A 16,817-nucleotide genomic window follows, 5' to 3' on the forward strand; every position below is an offset into this window, starting at 1 on the left:
GACAGAGACAGAGAGAGAGAGAGATAAAGAGATAAAGCAAGAACAACAAATGAAAGGAGAGAAAGAGTGAAAGATATATGAGGAAGAAATGCACAAACAGATTTCAGATTAGGATCAGTCTCACATTCCAAGCATTTCCCAATTTCATTTATAACAGACAGTGACAATCATCCTAACCATCTGAGGAGGAAGAACAAGCGATTGGGAAACCCCTTCACACCCTATTCAAGTGAGTCTTACAAGAAAGGGTTGAAGCCTGAACTCATTATTACCTTATCATAGGGCAGCATGCCTTTGAGAGGGAAGCGTAGTGTGGTGGGGTCCAACTTCCAGGAATTACAGATGGCCCCAGAGTTGTTGACCACAGGGAGTAGGCTGCATCTCCCTATGAGATAAACATACAAGAGATGAGAGTAGACCAAACAAGTCCTTAGGGCCAAGAGTAGACTAGTGCTGAACTATGTTTGAAGGGGAGATATAGACTGGTAGCCTTACCACAGATGGAGTTGATCCTTGCAGTGGGACGGAAACTGTCCACAAAGTCTGAAATCAGGCTACCGAGAAGCTAAAAACAGCCACGGAGACAAAGAAGAGGAGTTAGGCTTGAAATAAACACCAATGTTCCCAGTGCAACAGCACTTTTGAAGATCTTTTTTGGACCAAGAGCCAAAATCTCTGACAGTGACAAAATGTTTTTTTATTCTTCCCCTTATATCAGGCACTATTTGGAGTCACTCTCAGGCATTGTTTGCACATACCCAGTGTGATAGCGCCCCCTCTGGATAAAGCTTCCTGATCTCGGTCACAGCAAGGTAGGCTGGCAGGAGACAGGCATTCCTGTCGAGTATGTACTCAACCACCTGCAAGTAAACAAAGCACACTACATTACAAGATTACTCACTTCACATACTGTGTGGAGGTTCTCCAAGGAGACGGTGCCATCTCCAATATGATTGGCTACATTAGTGCCCTTCTGTGAAATACCTCTCGAACGGCCAGTAGCTGCTGGACCACGGCTGAGCTGACGACATTGGGAATGGTCTGGATTTTGTCCAAAACGGTCTTCAATAAATCTCTTACACCCTGTTAAAAGAGATGGCAGCGTCACCACCTCAGATAAGTGATAGTGCATAGCTGTAACTGAGAGTATCAATTTTCCACTCTCGGATGTGAATGGAGTGAATTAGCGGCAGCCATCTTGTCCTCTCAATATTCCCATCACATATTGCCTTTTACGGCCATTTAGCCACTTTCATATGAAACCGAGACTATAGATTCAGTTAGTAAAAGTACAGATTTTCTTGACAGAGTTTCTTGCCTTGTAATCCACTCCTCCAATGATTTTGCGAAAGAGTCGGAAGGTCAGAGCCCACAGCTGAGTCCTCTCCCACTCCAGGCTCTCAGAGTTGATCAGCGCCTGGCAAACCATTCTGCAAACCACACGGAGACAAGTCAGACGACAGATAGCAGGTCAGACAAAACTAATTCATCAGGCCACCACAGACTGAAATGTCAAATGCATCATCATCAAACACACAGAGAAAACAAACACTGTGGCTCTGAGCATTCTGGTGTTTTGAACTTCTGTGTATGTGTATGTTGTCTGTGAATGCATTTGTTATTCTCTGTGAATTTGACTTGTGTAGTTAAACAGTGAAACCATTCTGGATCTATTGCTATGGTCTCCACAGCCATTCTCAGTTGTGAGGATTCTTTTTTACTTTTGTTGGCAAAGAAATCTTTCAATGGGATTTAATGTAAGGCTGCTAGTTTCAAAAGAACAAACAGGGTACTTGCAAGGACTTCATACAACAGCTTTAGTTCACAGAACACACCTCGGAGTCAAGAGGCTGGTCTCAACAGCCATGGCCAAACAGTCATAGAGGAAAGAGATGCGCTTGGGACTGTGCTGTCCATGGATAAACCGGACAATCCACTTAACACACTGCTCATGGGACTCCTGTAATACAGTAGGGCATGCAGATGTAGTCACTTATAGGAAATATTAGGAAGTACGTCCTATCTATCTTTACACTTACAGTAATACTGACACTTATGCTGCTCACCCAAAGAGTAGCTGTATTTATGACGATTAGTAGCATTACTATTACTATCATTGCTTGTGTTGTTATTAGTTAGTGAGTAACCAGTGCATTATCCATGTGTTACTTTTACGACAGCTGTACAGGACATACGCTCTTACCTGTGGCAGAGTGCTCCAGTACTGTCTGAATGCACCTAAACAGCTGATTAACTTCATCCGTTCTGACTCAGCTGTGTCCATGAACATCCTGTGCGCAAAAGACAGTACAATACTGTACATTACTATTTACATTGCAACGCTTGATTTAGATTTATCAGCTGTCTGTAAATAGTTTTTAACACTCTGTATTACTATGATGCTGGCCTTACCCAGCAAACGCCTCCTCTATGACCTCGGTTTTCTGAGAAGAGAACACAATTTCCTGTGATTAATCATTTTCATCCGTAAAAGAGTGAAAAAACATAGCGTGGGTAGCAGCGTTAGCGTCAACTTTATGTGTCTCATAACTACTATCTTAAATCTTTTTATAATTGATTAAAATATTATGGAGATCACGCAAGGAATGTTGTTTACAAATCATCGGCTTTTAGCTGCGATTGATTTAGCAGGAAAAAGCAGCTTGCTTCTGTTGCGACATGCTTCTTCGTGTAGCATAACGATACGGCATTAAATAAGAATATTGCATTACATTTAATTGAATATTCAGAGGAATAATGAATTACCACAATCAAATCTATGGTGAAATAACAAGGTATTACAATTCAGCTTGCCATCGCAGCTTGCTAACCAGCTTCTTGCTAAAAATTGAACGGGGGACGTACCACAACATCCTCGAATATGGACTGAAGTTGACTTTCCATTGAAATCGACATATTTCAATGTAAAATGTATTTTTTATTTCATAGAAACATAAATTGCATTGTAATTAAATCCACTGGCTATGCCAGACTAACATAGGCTTCCGCAGATGAACCAATTTGAACAGAGTTGGTTGCTACATAAATGAATTGATTGAAACACCGGAAGTGTGCACTAGCAGAAAAATGTACGGTGACCTACAACTACGATAAAAGAACGTTCCGGACATATTCTTACAATCCTTGAGCCAGACCCTTAATTTTGGTCAATCGGTACCATTCAAGGGGAATAAGTGATTTTTAACAAGGTAGCCTATATTTACCACCCTAGAATTAGAAAATATGTGACGAGCATTGCATTTGGGGTATAGATTCTTGTGTTTTACCAGCCGGTTTATGTACATTGTATGTGGAGGTATATCTTACAGGTGAATGGACTAATAAAAATAACTAATATATATCCCCGCAAAACTTAAACAGCTGATTATGTACAATAAATCAATATTTGTTTGTATTGCAACTTTTCTGAAATGTTATGTATAAGTATGTAAATGAGTCATTATCTAATGGAATGTGCAATAATTTGCATGTAGATAGATACTTTATTGATCCCCAAAAGAAATTCAAGGTCTCAGTAGCATACAGACATCACACACACATTCACTAACAGCCAAAAAAAGTCATTAAAAGTATATAATATAAAATACACAACTACTTATGCTCATAAGGTCAGATTTGTTTTCCTGCAAGGCCCTGACCGAGTTTGATCTCTCAGAGGAAATAAAATATAAACGTTTTTTTCAGTTTCAGCCATACAGTCACATTTCTGAAAATGTGATGTGGGAATTACTGGAAGCTGTAACTGTACGGAACAAGTTCAGGTCACTCTAATATCAGTGACGTAAATAAGGGGTCAACTTTTTAGAACAAAAAGCAGGTCTAGAGAAAGCTCATAGACCGTTCTGTGAGACTTGCCTGCAAGAGAGACATGCATTCCTTGTGGCGTTTTCACCTCATTTTGTTTTTCATCCTTGTTCACCTGAATTCAGGTAAGACAACACAAAAGAGCTGGAGATCTGTAAAGTCTAATTAATGACTGTCCACCATAAGGGGTGGGATGTCTAATAGGTGAATAGATCTCATACAGTGAAACCTTGTAGCAGCTTTGCCTTTTTACATTTCTTTTACATTCAGTGTGTCATGTGTGCTATATCTTTGCCATTTTAGACCATCAATTCAGTTCCAACCTGCCAGACTGTGTTCATACTTGGTGTCTTTTTTGTTGTTGATACAAAAAAATGCTTACCATGGTGCATACCTTCTCGTAGTCTAAAGAACAGGTATTGCAAATAAACTTTGATTTCATACCCTGCTGTCGTGAGCTGGTCAGATCAGCAATGCATTTCCAACAGAGAATCACAATAATCACATTAGTTATCCAATACTTTTTTATGTAAATGTAAATCAGGTTTATAGGCCAAGTATACTTACCTGATGGAAAAAATTACAGATTCATAATTTCTACATCAATTGCAGATGTAATAATACAATATTTCACTTCTAAAGGTTTATGTGGAAACCACATCATGAGATATTCCAGGGCAGGAAGTGATGTCACAATTCAGTGTCCGAATGAGACTCATCCTGGATGTAACTCAATAAACTGGACCTACAAAAAAAATAAAACCACCAAATATCCCTTGGTGATTGAAGGCAAATTTGATACACCCGGAAATAACCGACTGAGACTGGAGCCTGACTGTTCTCTGCACATTGGTTATGTCACCACTGTTGATGCAGGAATGTACATCTGTAGAAAAAGCCTGAAAGACAATATTTCTGTTCAACTTGCTGTGATCAGTGGTAAGCCTTCGGAATAAATGAAGCCAGAAATCTTGAAGATATCTAGATATTCCATTATCACAATACTGAATTGTGTAAAAAGTCAATTAATATCACTTTAGTGACACCAGACATAATTTCACTACATTTCTTACTTCCAGTAACTATATGCATGTGACAATAAACTTCCTTGTATCCTTGTGATCACTAACCAGACACACTGGAGCTGAGAAAAACATTCAGAAAAGCAGTATGGCCTGTGGTAACCTGGTATATTAACTGTGACTGCCAAACATATGAGTCTGGTTCTTTAGTATTGTGGTCAAAGTGCAGAGTAATTGTCCTAAAGACCTTAATTTAAAGCTGAGTAGGATGACCGCTCTCTCCTTTCCCCACATGGTCCTGTTCTACCTTTACTGTGTCTTATTCTGTCTACTCTTTTATGTCTCCTCATTTTCTAGTTTTCAGCTCTATTCATGAGTCTAAGCTGAAGGTTAACGATACAGTGACCATTCACTGTCTCCTGCACACTTATGACTCTACCACCCACTGCAATGCATACAAAGGGGACTTGAGCCTTGAGTGGGTTGGTTCTGACCATCATGATGTCACTAAATCCCCATGCAACATCAGCACCAGACTGACTCTTACACGGAATCAGCTGGGGAGGAAAGTGCACTGCAGACTGAAACGTGGAGGAGTGGAAAGGGCATCAGCTGTTTACACCCTCAGTTTCTCAGGTTGGTGTAATACTGGGATCCTGTGAGGTTTTGTAATCTTATGAATGTTTCTGTATGTATATTTTCCAATGTAAAAAATTTATAGTTCCCATATTTTCTTTAACAGAAGAAAGAAGAGAGGAAAATGTTGGTAAGCAAGACCTCACCTAAAGTTAAATCTGTTCAGAATTAATCGTTTGCATATCATGACTAATAAATGTATTGTACTATGCTTTGGAATGTTGGACAATAATGTTTGCATTGCATAACCTGTTTGAACTGTGGTGCTGAAACACTTCCTGAAATACAATACTGAAACTTCCTCCTTTATGACTTGTTGCATCCTCTCTAATAAGTCTGCGAGTCTGCTGTGCAAATGGAAGTCCTCGAACTGACCATCGCCTTGACTGCCGCTCTGGCCGTAGTGGCATGTGTAGCTTTGCTGGTGGTCTTGAGGAAGCAATCAAGTATGTCACAGTCACCAAAAAAACACAATACCCAACACAGCAAAACCATCATGTCTGTAATGGTTAATGTAATGTCTGGATTTCATTTCTACATTCAGATATACACATTGTGGTTTCATTATCTATTCCCTACCACTAACACATGGAGGTGTTAACTATACCGCATTAAGTGATTGGATACTTTTCCCTCAACAGAAAATAAAAAAGTAAAGAGAAAAAAGAAAGTTGGCCAGCAAAACACAGAAGAGGTAAGTCATGTTTCTCAAAAAGTACTGTAATCCTTCCAGTTGTGGTTTCTTAGGTTGTGGCCTAGCACTGCTTGTTGGGTGCTGCTCTGTAAGTAGCACTGTGCAAGAGTTAAGCACACCACACTACTTTTGTACCTAGTTAAATTAATTGGTGAGAGAATACCAGAATAACGCTGTCCTGAGATTATGACTAAAAGACTATTGTGTTTCTTTTGTAATTCAGCAATACATCACAAAAAATAATGTAATGTTTAGAAAAGGCCACAGTGTATAATTTTACAATCATACAACCTCTGCTATAATTAGCAGAGGTTTTTACAACTGTAGTTGTGCACTGATCATTCATAGCAACCTCAAAACGACAGAAGACTTTAGGCATATGTTGTTTGTCTATAGAAAGGGCCTCCTGGCTGCTGTGTCAGATTATGATTTAGCAGTCCACACAACTTCCCCAAATACACTTTCTATCTGTGAATATAGAGAGGAATATAGAAAGGCATCAACAGGCATTGAAGGTTGTATCAGCGATTGCAGGCCCAAAAAAGGCCCAAACATAAATGATCATATTCATCTAATCTTTCCTAACGATCTGCTAGCTGCCCGCTCCATAAGCAGGCTGGAAATAATGTGTTCCAACCAATAACCGACGAGATGCGCGTTCAGGAGAGATTCGATTGCACTGAAGGGAGAGGGAGTAGTGAGTTAGCTATCTGTTTTGTTTGAACGTCAACAGAAGTGACGTTACCCCGCCATCCCTGATACAACCTTTAGAACCACACAGAGATAGATGTACAATGCTGCAACAATACAGAATGTGTACTAGTCTATGTGGGTACAAGCACGTGTCATATGATTTTCAAATAAGCACAAATAGCCTTGATCTGTGGAGTTTGGTGTCTTCTGCCAGTGAGTCTGTAGCATACAATAATATACTGTATAATGGCAACAAGAAGAGACCTTACAACATCAACAGTGTGCACTTTACAAAACGCTTAGGTCAGTGAGATTTGCCTAGATGGTTTTTGATGTTATTGTTGTTGCTTGCCTTCTGTGCAGGAACACACATACATTGAGGTTCACCCCAAAAACCCAACACATGCTGAGCAGAGGAAGGTGAGAGTGAATGGAGGTTTCCAGTGCACGCTAAATTATCATTCTGATTCCTGTCTCAAGAATAAGTATTACTAACAAATATGATTTAATAAAATTACCATTAGAGGGTGTCTGAAGAATCTGTGACATATTCTGTGGTCAAGGCCAACACCAGCAAAAAGAGGAAGACTCAGGACTTTGACCCATACCCTGCCTATGCTACAGTGCAGTAGTGTGTCCCAGGAGGGCAGCTACACCTGATGGCAGATAGCATCATACATCATATCTTCAAGCACATGAAGCAATATCATTGGAAGACACACGAAAAAACATGTCTACATACACATAATTGGTGATTGTGTAATAACACTGAAAATCCTAATTTTCATATCGATGTGAAATCCAGCTAGTTTGTTAGTGCTCATGTTCGGTGCAGTAAAATTATTGCATAATCTATTGAAGTATGGTCTTTTTTCCCAGTATCCATAATTAAAGTTGATTGACTGATTTTTTTAGGTTATGAAATTAAATTATACTAAGAATAGCCAGTGATGGCTATTAGTAGGAAAGGGGGAAACTTGCTACAAATGTTTTTTTGACATGTTACTTTATGTACACAGCACAATCAACATGAGGTTAACGGCCTTAGGATTAGTGATTTTACTGTTACTCCCAGAATTGACAAGAGGAATACAAGTACCTTGAAACATAGGTTTTGCTCCGAGGAGAGGGTTGACTTGTTTGTTAGTGATGTCTATTGATTAAAGACACACTGGAGAGACTACAGAAATACCCTAATACGCCAGACTGACTGAGAGGGATTTGGGATTGCCTGTGACAATGTCTTGATACAAGCATAGCTCTTTAATTTTGTTTATCTTCCTCATAAGATAAACTTAAGAGAACGGAGACTTCTTGCAGTCATAAAAGACAATGACAGACATACAGTCAGATTACTTTGAAATGTAATCCATTACAGAGTACAGACTACACACCAATTTTTGTAATCAGTAACGTAATCCATTGGATTACAAAAATAATGTAACATAATTTGAATACTTTTGAATTACTTTTGGATTACTTCAAAATAAAAACTCAAAACTGAAATAAAAAAGACAGAGCTTACAAATACATTGAAATAAAAAAACACAAGGCTTACAGATTGCTGCACTTGCTGCAAGGTTGTGCTGGGTTGAGCGAATTTGAGCCCAAAGATTTGTGTTGTGGTAATGCTACTTTATGGTACACTTGTAGCCCCCACTTCCCCTTTTCAACAGAAATTGCGTGTTTATGTTTAAACCTCAATCCTGATCCGGGTCACGGCACCAATGCCTTGTGCTGATTTGCACGCTCAGTCATGGACTCGCCCCACAAACAGCAACACCTTGGATTCGGGAGTCAAGCGTGCTAACAATCGAGCTAAAAGCCCAGGCTGCTGCAACTAGCAAATCACTTAAAGGAGAATTCCGGTGTGATATTGACCTAAAGTGTATTGAAACATGATACCGAGTGTGAACGTATGTCTCATAGCCCATCTTGGCTTGTCCCCAGCACTCCAAAATCTGGCGCTAGTTAGCCGATGCTACCAACAGCTTTTTCAATAGTGGTGCTTCGGCATCGGGCTAGCCATGCAAATAAATCACTGTTTTACACCCATTAACGAGGCTTATCCAAAAATAATTCAGTGGAAATGCATGGATTCCAGTTTCTTCCAGTAGCAGCAACTGGAATCCATGCATTTCCACTGAATTATTTTTGGAATCTGATCCCTTATCATACCTGTTCATTCTTACTCGTTGCTTTCGACTTATCGTGGACTAAATTCAAGATGGCTGCAAACGCTTAAACTTCGTGGAAGATACTGTCTGTATAAATCGTCTTGTAAGTAAACTACCAGTGCTTTTTCAAAGTTCTCAATGTCTCGTTTTAAATGTCAGGGCCCTCGGAAGTCTACCAATGAAGTGTGGAGATACATTGAGCCTCGTAAATGGGTGTAAAACAGTTCACACTCGGAAACACATAAACAAAATGTAATCAAGTAATCTTCGACAATGTAACTATAATCCAGATTACTTGTAATCAGTTACTACCAAACCCTGGTAGTGAGTAGTGAGTTCACACAGAGGTTTTGGCTTCAGAGATCCCTGAACACTTGGGCCCCTGTGCCTGGGTCCATTAGGCCCGTTCAGTAACTAGTGCTAAAGTGAGTGCTAAAGTGTGACATCACGTTTCCGTAGCAACCAATTTTCTGTACACAAATTAACAACGTTCAATACTATGCCAGAGAAGTTTTATAGAAAAGGAATGTGTTTTTGCCAATTGATAAGCAGTTTGCCTCTCTGATGATTTAAAGAAGCACTATGCAAACAATTTTAGCAAAAATTACCTTAGTTATGCTTATGCAGGTTGAGAGTCATTCTGATGGTTCTACAACACTTTCTGGGTCGCTTGGTGGGTGCTTTGTCTCCCCCTATCGCATCTCTGCGGAAAAAACGAATATGCAACTTACTGGACCCGGTCCGGGTAAATCCGGATGTGACTCAGCGGAAGTATCCAATCGCGCCTCGAAAAATGTAGTCAGATTGTAGTTTCGAAGAAGACTGCAAAACGGACGCCGACTTGGCTTTGTTGCTGTTGAAATTGTAAGTAGCCTACCATTGGGTGAACTTTGTCTTTGTAATGTGGTTTGATAGTCTCTTGAACAATGTGTTTGCTCGACCGTTTTAATGTGAGCCCTGTATGTGTTTAGCTTGGTTTCTTGATGGCTAGCTTGCTAGCTAGTGGGGGGTTAGCGTAGCAGTCCCTTGCTACTGAAGCTGCAGGGGGAGCTGTGTAGTGAAAAATGCAAGCCCAAATCCGGCGAAAACCCAGAAACAGCGAAGGAATAACCAGACCTGCATAGTGCTTCTTTAAGCAATTATTGAGAATAGATCGCCTTCATTTTTTATTAAAAAAACTGAAACTAATGTGGTGTAAACCACTGTCGATATGGTGCAATGCTTCCTGAATGCAATCATCAGTCAGAGTCTCGTAGCATAGCCTACTTGCCGATTTTTTTTCAGGTTTGTAAATAAATTCCCCAAAAAATGTAAAAAGTGTCAAATGCCACCCCGGTTTACAGTAGGCTAATAATGTTATGTAAACAGACCCATGAAAAATACATAAAAGCATCCACATGTTTCAATCTAGTGATTTTCACTTCTTGAAACTGATTTATTCTTGTTTTAAAGGAAAGAACACAGGGAAGCAATGGAACCAGGAACCCCTTTTACTAAATGAATAGCCTACCCAATGTAAAACTGTTGGAAAGGGGAACTTCTACACTGTATTACAAGATTTCCATTATCTCACAGTAAATTCATTCATTTTCTATTGAAGTCAGATGTTACACATCACAGGAAATGATGCTCTGGGCAGTCTACACTTCATGGCCTGTGAAACGAGGGCTACAAGAAGTCTGAAAATAGTCTCGCAAAGATAATCAGCCACACCTCAGAAAGAAAAAAAAACTATATTCTAGCCTCTGTAACTCTTTGTGAGTACATCACACATTTATTTTGACTGTTTCCTACGAAAACTAGAGGTTCTCAGCTTTCTATAGAGGTCCAACATTTGATGGTAGGCCCCAGAAGAGGTGGGAACAATGCCCTTATAAATAGGCACAGTGCAATTTCAGGCAAAAACTTGAAATTCTTTTTGAGAGTTATGCTGTTAATTTTGTTTTTCATCCCATGATGCAACCAATTTGACAGGTCTAGACTGCAGACAGGCCATTTTAGCACCTTGACTGTTTAAATATGTGCAGAATTACTTTTCCATTTGTTTTCCTGAAATATTCAATGTTTTCTGTGAAAAAGACTGTCTGGATGGCAGTATGTATTGCTCACAACCTGTGTACATCATTCAGAATGTATTGCGCCTTGTACAAGATGTCCAGGCCTTTGGCACTAATGCACCTGGTTTTGAACTGACCACTATAACAACTTGGATACGTTTGGAAGTTGAATATGAAATGCTCTTGATGGCTGTTCTGTGGGTGATGTTTTGGTGATTTGTTATTTGTGATTGTGAATTGGTTTTGACGGTGAATAGGCTTGGTTCTTGATTGGCTGCTGTTTGAAATCCTCTACCTATAGCACTAAGAATGTAACATCTCTCCTGTATATATTTGAAAGAAATTACTATATACTATCAATCATTTTTAGTTGAGTGTTGAATGTATGTATTTTATGTCATTTTCTGTGGCAGGTTGGTGACCTCTTTCTCTACTGTTTGTTGACTTACAAGCACACTTCTATGGGTTATCCATAGCCTTTATTAGATAGGACAGTGATGAAAACAACTTTTCAAGATAAATGACTTTGAATTTTTGAATCAAATTTACATATTTATATTCTGCATACAGCCCTGCATCGACCTCCACAACCTTTAACTCAAATAAATGTTTAGAGGAAGTGTTGACAAAGTTGCGACTACTGTCGAGACACCACAGGAAAACTGTTTTAGCGTTCAGGGCTCACTGTCCTCTTCCCTGACTTAGTTAATCAGCAGTGGGCTTGTTAGTTCAGTCATTTCAGTCACTTTCAAACTTAGGTCATCCTGTTGCAACCTATTGAACTCATTGTGACACATACTACAAGATAATTACTCTCCATACAAACTATGTCAATGGGGTGAACCGGCTGGGATGACATGGTAGAATTGAGGAAGCTGTGACTCTCACTTGAATACTGAACTCAGATCATAAGACAAACTCAAGAGGACCAAACATGACAGCAGTCCGACTTGCTTTGATAGTGCTGCTCCTCTGCCTCACTCATCCACAACCAGGTGAGACACAGAGTTTCTTAATGCATGGTTATTGTTATGGTTATGCTGGTTGACAGTGTAGTGATAAGGAGCTGGGTGAGCATTTAGTATCCAGAAAAAGTTGTGGGTTCACTTCCTGGCTGCCACCGTTGTGCCAAGTTGAACAAGGCACTTTATCCGTAGTTGCTCTGGGATTATTGGCCCTTGTAAGTGAATGTCAGTAGCTTTGGATAAGAGCGTCAGCCAATAGAATAAGTATGAACAAGTAAGCAAGAGAAGTGTAGAAACCATGTGTGTGTGGGGAGGGGAGATCTGAAAACAGTTCTTTAAAAAGGTGAGTCAGTAATGATGAGACATTTGGAAGTTATTGTCTAAGTGATCATTGAGTGGGTTCAAAGTGAAAGTGATTCTGTTATCATGTGTTTTTTTTTCTCAGGTAAATGTGAAGTCCCACATATTGTGTATTCAAAGGAAAGAGATTATGTGAAACTGCCATGTGAAAATGTAATTGCTAAAGACTGCTCTGCAACTACATGGCTCTATAGCACCTATAGAACCAGATCAACTGTTGAAGTGGTCAACCGTGGGAAAATCAAATCTGACAACACAAACATAGCAGACAGACTGAAGCTAGAGCCGGACTGTTCTCTCAAAATTATCAACATCACCTCTCAGGATGCGAGAGAGTACATCTGTCGACAGTTCCTGACGGAAGATGGAAAACAAAAGGGAGAAGACCATCTTGTTTATCTTTCTGTACTCACAGGTGGGCTTTCTTTACTCTGTGTAGCGTTATGCTATGAAGTATAATTGACTGCAGTCGGTAATGTCTCCATTTTTTTCTTAGTTTCCTCCTCAATTCCAGCATCAGAGATGAAGGCTGACACCACTGTGACCTTCTACTGCCATTTGGCCATCCATGACGATAGCCAGAATAACAAGGGTGACATAAAGCTAGTGTGGACTGACTTTGACCATCATCAGGTCAAGGATCCATATAATATCTCGTTCACACGAACATTGACAAAAGAGGACAACAATAGGAAGCTGCAGTGTAAAGTGGAATGGAAGGGAGAGCTCAAAGCCACTGTGGACTACATCATCAAAGGTGGCTTGTAGCACTGATCTAAATCATACATTCTTAACCAGGGTACAACATTCTTGAAAGTGAGAGCAGTGCTTTTTCTACATCATGCAGCACTCGCATTCCAAGCTTTTCCATTTTACTGAAGAAAAAAAAACACAGTTAATAATTCCCAATGATACATGCAAAGGGTTTTGATTTTTTTCTTTAACATTGCGGTTTCAGTAGCACTTTGAATTCAATCACTGACAAAATGCTCATTTTCTTCCCGTGTCTGTGCTGCTCAGGTCAAGATGGCTCTCACCCTGTGGGGTTGATAGGTGCTGTGGTTGGGGCTGTAGCTGTGGCTGTGACTCTGTGTGCATTTCTAGTATTTCTCTGGAGGAGGAAAGCAAGTAAGTAACATTAAGATGTAAATTTAACTGGGGCACACCACACATAAACAGACAATATTATCTATTGCATGAAAGTTAGGGGTTCTAAATAGAAGTTTTTTTTTATACATAAATAAACAAACCAACAACAAAACAATGACATAAATAGAAGAGACAGAAAATACAAGGTTTAGGCCTCCATTGTGGAGAGAACATACTCTTCTATCAGAGGGTTACAAGTCATGACATATTCGGACACTAAAAATGACAGCAGACTGAGAAATCTTCTGATGAGCTTTTTTATTATTATTATTATTATTATTTCACTTCAGAGCGTCAGACGGCAAATGTGAGGTCAGAAAATGTGAGCACAAATGTACCAAAGGAGAAAACTGAAGATGAGAGGAAAACATCAGGACAATCAAAACAGGCTCCGGTAAGTAATCTGAAATGTATGGTGTCATCGTTGCCAGAGAAATGAGAAAATGAAAAAAGTGGGAAAAAGTCTGGGCAAATTGGACCTTTACATAATTGTCTGTGTCTGCGAGTGAATTGTCTGCATGTACATCAATGTGTTCATATGTTCATAAATACACTGCTGTATTATAATATTATAATATTCAATATCTATCCAATGTTATTTTGTTTTAGCACATACTTACTCAGACAAAATACAACAGTATAAAATAAACTATACATCAATAAAATAACCACAATAAACCACAAGAGCTAACTAGTTAAACGATCACTCAAAATAGCCTCTGAACATGCATATTAAAACAGCATACTGGATTTAATGTACTGATTTGAGGGTTTTGCACTTACAGGGAGACCAGGGAGTCACCTATGCAGAAATTACTATCACAGCAAACATCAGGAAAAGCTCAGATAAACTCCCAGCCCAACATGAGACGGAGTATGCCACCGTCAAGACAAAGTGCTGAACACACCACCCCCACTGTAGGTGGTACTTTCTTGAATTTCCCCTGGGGATCAATAAAGTATCTATCTATCTATCTATCTATCTATCTGGTACTGCAAAAACATATTTTCCTACAGTGTTATTCATGTACAGCATCTCTCGGTAGAATCTTGGTATATAGTTTCCTTTTTTTCTTATTTGTTAATTTGTTTGTTGTTCGTCTTGTCTTGGAGTCACGGGTACGCTGGCGATTACACCGGTCCTTCCGGCATCTTTTGTCTTCTGTGTCAGTCTTGTATGTGGAGCGGTTTGGGCTGCACTCTGTGCATATAAAAATGCACATATAAAATAAAAATTACTTGACGTAACTTGACTATAGTTGGCTTCTTTGTGGGTCTTCTTGGTCGTTACATTCGTGTCTTTAAAACTGTGTGAGGTGTCACGTGTTGCTTGATTGTTTTATTGATGCTGTTAAGGATGAGTGTGGACCCTAATGCACTTAGTGGATGAGCCGAGGGGTCGGTTTTATAGACCTGCTTACAGTCATAACTCTATGAAGAATTTAAGTCATATTGCTAAGATAAATTAATAAATAAATATATTCTTTCATACCAATGATATTGCGTGATGATATTGTTAAATAAAGTTGAAGTTTTTTTTTACCCTGTTAATTATGACCGCCGCTAGCGAAGCGGTCATATAGGGATTGCCCCCCCCTCTATCATCTACTTCTTGAAATTTTGGTCAATGATACCCGGGGCACATGAAATTTGGTGGGTATGTAGCCCCACTAGACTTTTAAGGAAAAATTTTGTTTGGTCCCCGGGGGCCACTCCCCCACCGCTGTGGGCCCCCCGAAACCCCAAAAATGCAGTTTTTCCTAAATAACTACCTGAACCGTGGCACTGAGGATGAAGATTTTTTTATGGTATGTTGGTCTCAAGGGCCCACATCAACCTGGCCCATAATCACTCATTTGTGATTTGCACCCCCACAGTAAAAAATTAAAATGCAATATCATTCTGCTTTAATCGCCCCTATCTTCAGTTAAGATGTTCAGAACTGCACCAAATTTTATGTGTATGATTGACCTGGCATTCTCTGGGGGTATGCCAAGTTTCGTAGAATTTCATCCATGGGGGTCTAAAAAAAATGTAGGTTATGTGTACATTTAGTGACTGTACACTCATTGGCCTGTAGATGACGGTGCACACATATACACATGCACACACACACACACACACAGGCACGCATATACTACCGTTTTCGGCAATTAGAACGGCCAATGCATAATTACAAATTTAGTAGGATGAAAGAAAGGCCAAATATTCATCATCATGGCTGCATTTCCAGTATTGGCGATACGTAGTCGTTTGTCCACTAGATGGCGCATCGTTGCAGTGAGACGTAATTTTGTTGGAAGTTAAAAAGTGGGTTGGAAAAACAATGGACGCTTCCTACAAGGACTGTAGTTTACCGCAGAGAACGTCTAATAAGAATAGGACGATTTCCACATGAAATGTAATTCCCATTTCTTCTTGAAGCCGAAATAAATCTGAGAATGTTTATCGGACATGCTTGGTTTTTACTGCAGGTAGGCTACGTTAATCTTATACAAGTTATTTCCCATAGACATTATGTCTAGGCTATGGTTATATCCTAGGACATAGGTAAAATAATGTTAGGCTACCGTTAGCATTGGTTGAGTGATGGAGGCCCATTTCATTATTGATGTATTTGTAGAAAACCAAGATAATCGCAAAAATGCTAGCACACAGATTAGCAGAGGTCACCCCATCCATTATCCACCCAGACCAAACAGGCTTCATTAAAGGTAGAATTTCATCCACCAACACCAAGAGACTGTTAAATATAATGTATCACTCTACAAAATTTCAAGATAATACCATCATAGCAACTCTGGGCCTTGAAAAAGCTTTTGATAGGGGAACTGAATTTCCTGTTTTTCCACATTAGGGAGGTTTGCCTTCGGGAGTCGCTCATTAACTGGATTAAACTTCTATATACCTCTCCCTTCAGCCACAGTAATCACCAATGGACTAACATCACAAAGTTTCCCTCTTCACACCGGGAACTAGACAGGTGCCCACTCTCCCCTCACTATTTACAATCTTCATTGAACCCCTAGCAGCTGCCATCCGTCAGAACCCCCTCATCAAAGGTGTCCAGACTCCCATATATGCATCACAAAATCAGCCTTTTATGCTGACGATTATTCTTTTCTTTTCTTCAAGACCCCACCAACATCAGTAGAAGAAACCATCAAACTCATTGGACACATTCTCTAAAATTTCTGAATACTCAATCAATTGGAATAAATCTGCAGTTCTCCCCATTA

The 16,817-nt window shown here is 39.6% G+C and overlaps 2 protein-coding genes across 8 annotated transcripts in view; one reads left to right on the forward strand and one right to left on the reverse strand.

The window, feature by feature from the left end:
* Window positions 1–3,047, reverse strand: part of med23 (mediator complex subunit 23) — a 51,433-nt gene extending 48,386 nt beyond the window's left edge. Inside the window, exons 1-9 of the mRNA XM_048250599.1 lie at window positions 2,866–3,047; window positions 2,413–2,444; window positions 2,204–2,291; window positions 1,836–1,960; window positions 1,319–1,430; window positions 985–1,083; window positions 759–860; window positions 496–565; window positions 273–385 (exon numbers count right to left, since the gene is read on the reverse strand). Of these exons, the coding sequence (XP_048106556.1) occupies window positions 273–385; window positions 496–565; window positions 759–860; window positions 985–1,083; window positions 1,319–1,430; window positions 1,836–1,960; window positions 2,204–2,291; window positions 2,413–2,444; window positions 2,866–2,916 (792 nt within the window). The 5' untranslated portion in view covers window positions 2,917–3,047. The remainder of the gene's footprint in view (window positions 1–272; window positions 386–495; window positions 566–758; window positions 861–984; window positions 1,084–1,318; window positions 1,431–1,835; window positions 1,961–2,203; window positions 2,292–2,412; window positions 2,445–2,865) is intronic.
* On the forward strand, window positions 5–14,949 carry LOC125298755. 7 transcript variants are annotated; one of them, XM_048249591.1, is made up of 15 exons: window positions 5–229; window positions 719–812; window positions 1,397–1,470; window positions 4,468–4,764; window positions 5,205–5,483; window positions 5,590–5,613; window positions 5,819–5,929; window positions 6,125–6,177; window positions 7,234–7,290; window positions 11,518–12,099; window positions 12,515–12,844; window positions 12,926–13,186; window positions 13,450–13,557; window positions 13,869–13,972; window positions 14,364–14,949. In XM_048249591.1, exons 10-15 carry the CDS (start codon window positions 12,039–12,041, stop codon window positions 14,478–14,480), a joined length of 981 nt encoding a protein of 326 aa, XP_048105548.1. In that variant the 5' UTR covers window positions 5–229; window positions 719–812; window positions 1,397–1,470; window positions 4,468–4,764; window positions 5,205–5,483; window positions 5,590–5,613; window positions 5,819–5,929; window positions 6,125–6,177; window positions 7,234–7,290; window positions 11,518–12,038; the 3' UTR covers window positions 14,481–14,949. The 7 variants fall into 7 exon arrangements, with proteins under 7 accessions (XP_048105548.1, XP_048105547.1, XP_048105549.1 ...); XM_048249590.1 differs by having other exon boundaries at window positions 4,468–5,483; XM_048249592.1 differs by lacking the exon at window positions 4,468–4,764.
* Window positions 14,950–16,817: the final 1,868 nt, after the last annotated feature.

The sequence above is a fragment of the Alosa alosa genome, chromosome 8, assembly GCF_017589495.1.
Source record: "Alosa alosa isolate M-15738 ecotype Scorff River chromosome 8, AALO_Geno_1.1, whole genome shotgun sequence".
Lineage (NCBI taxonomy): Eukaryota > Metazoa > Chordata > Actinopteri > Clupeiformes > Clupeidae > Alosa > Alosa alosa.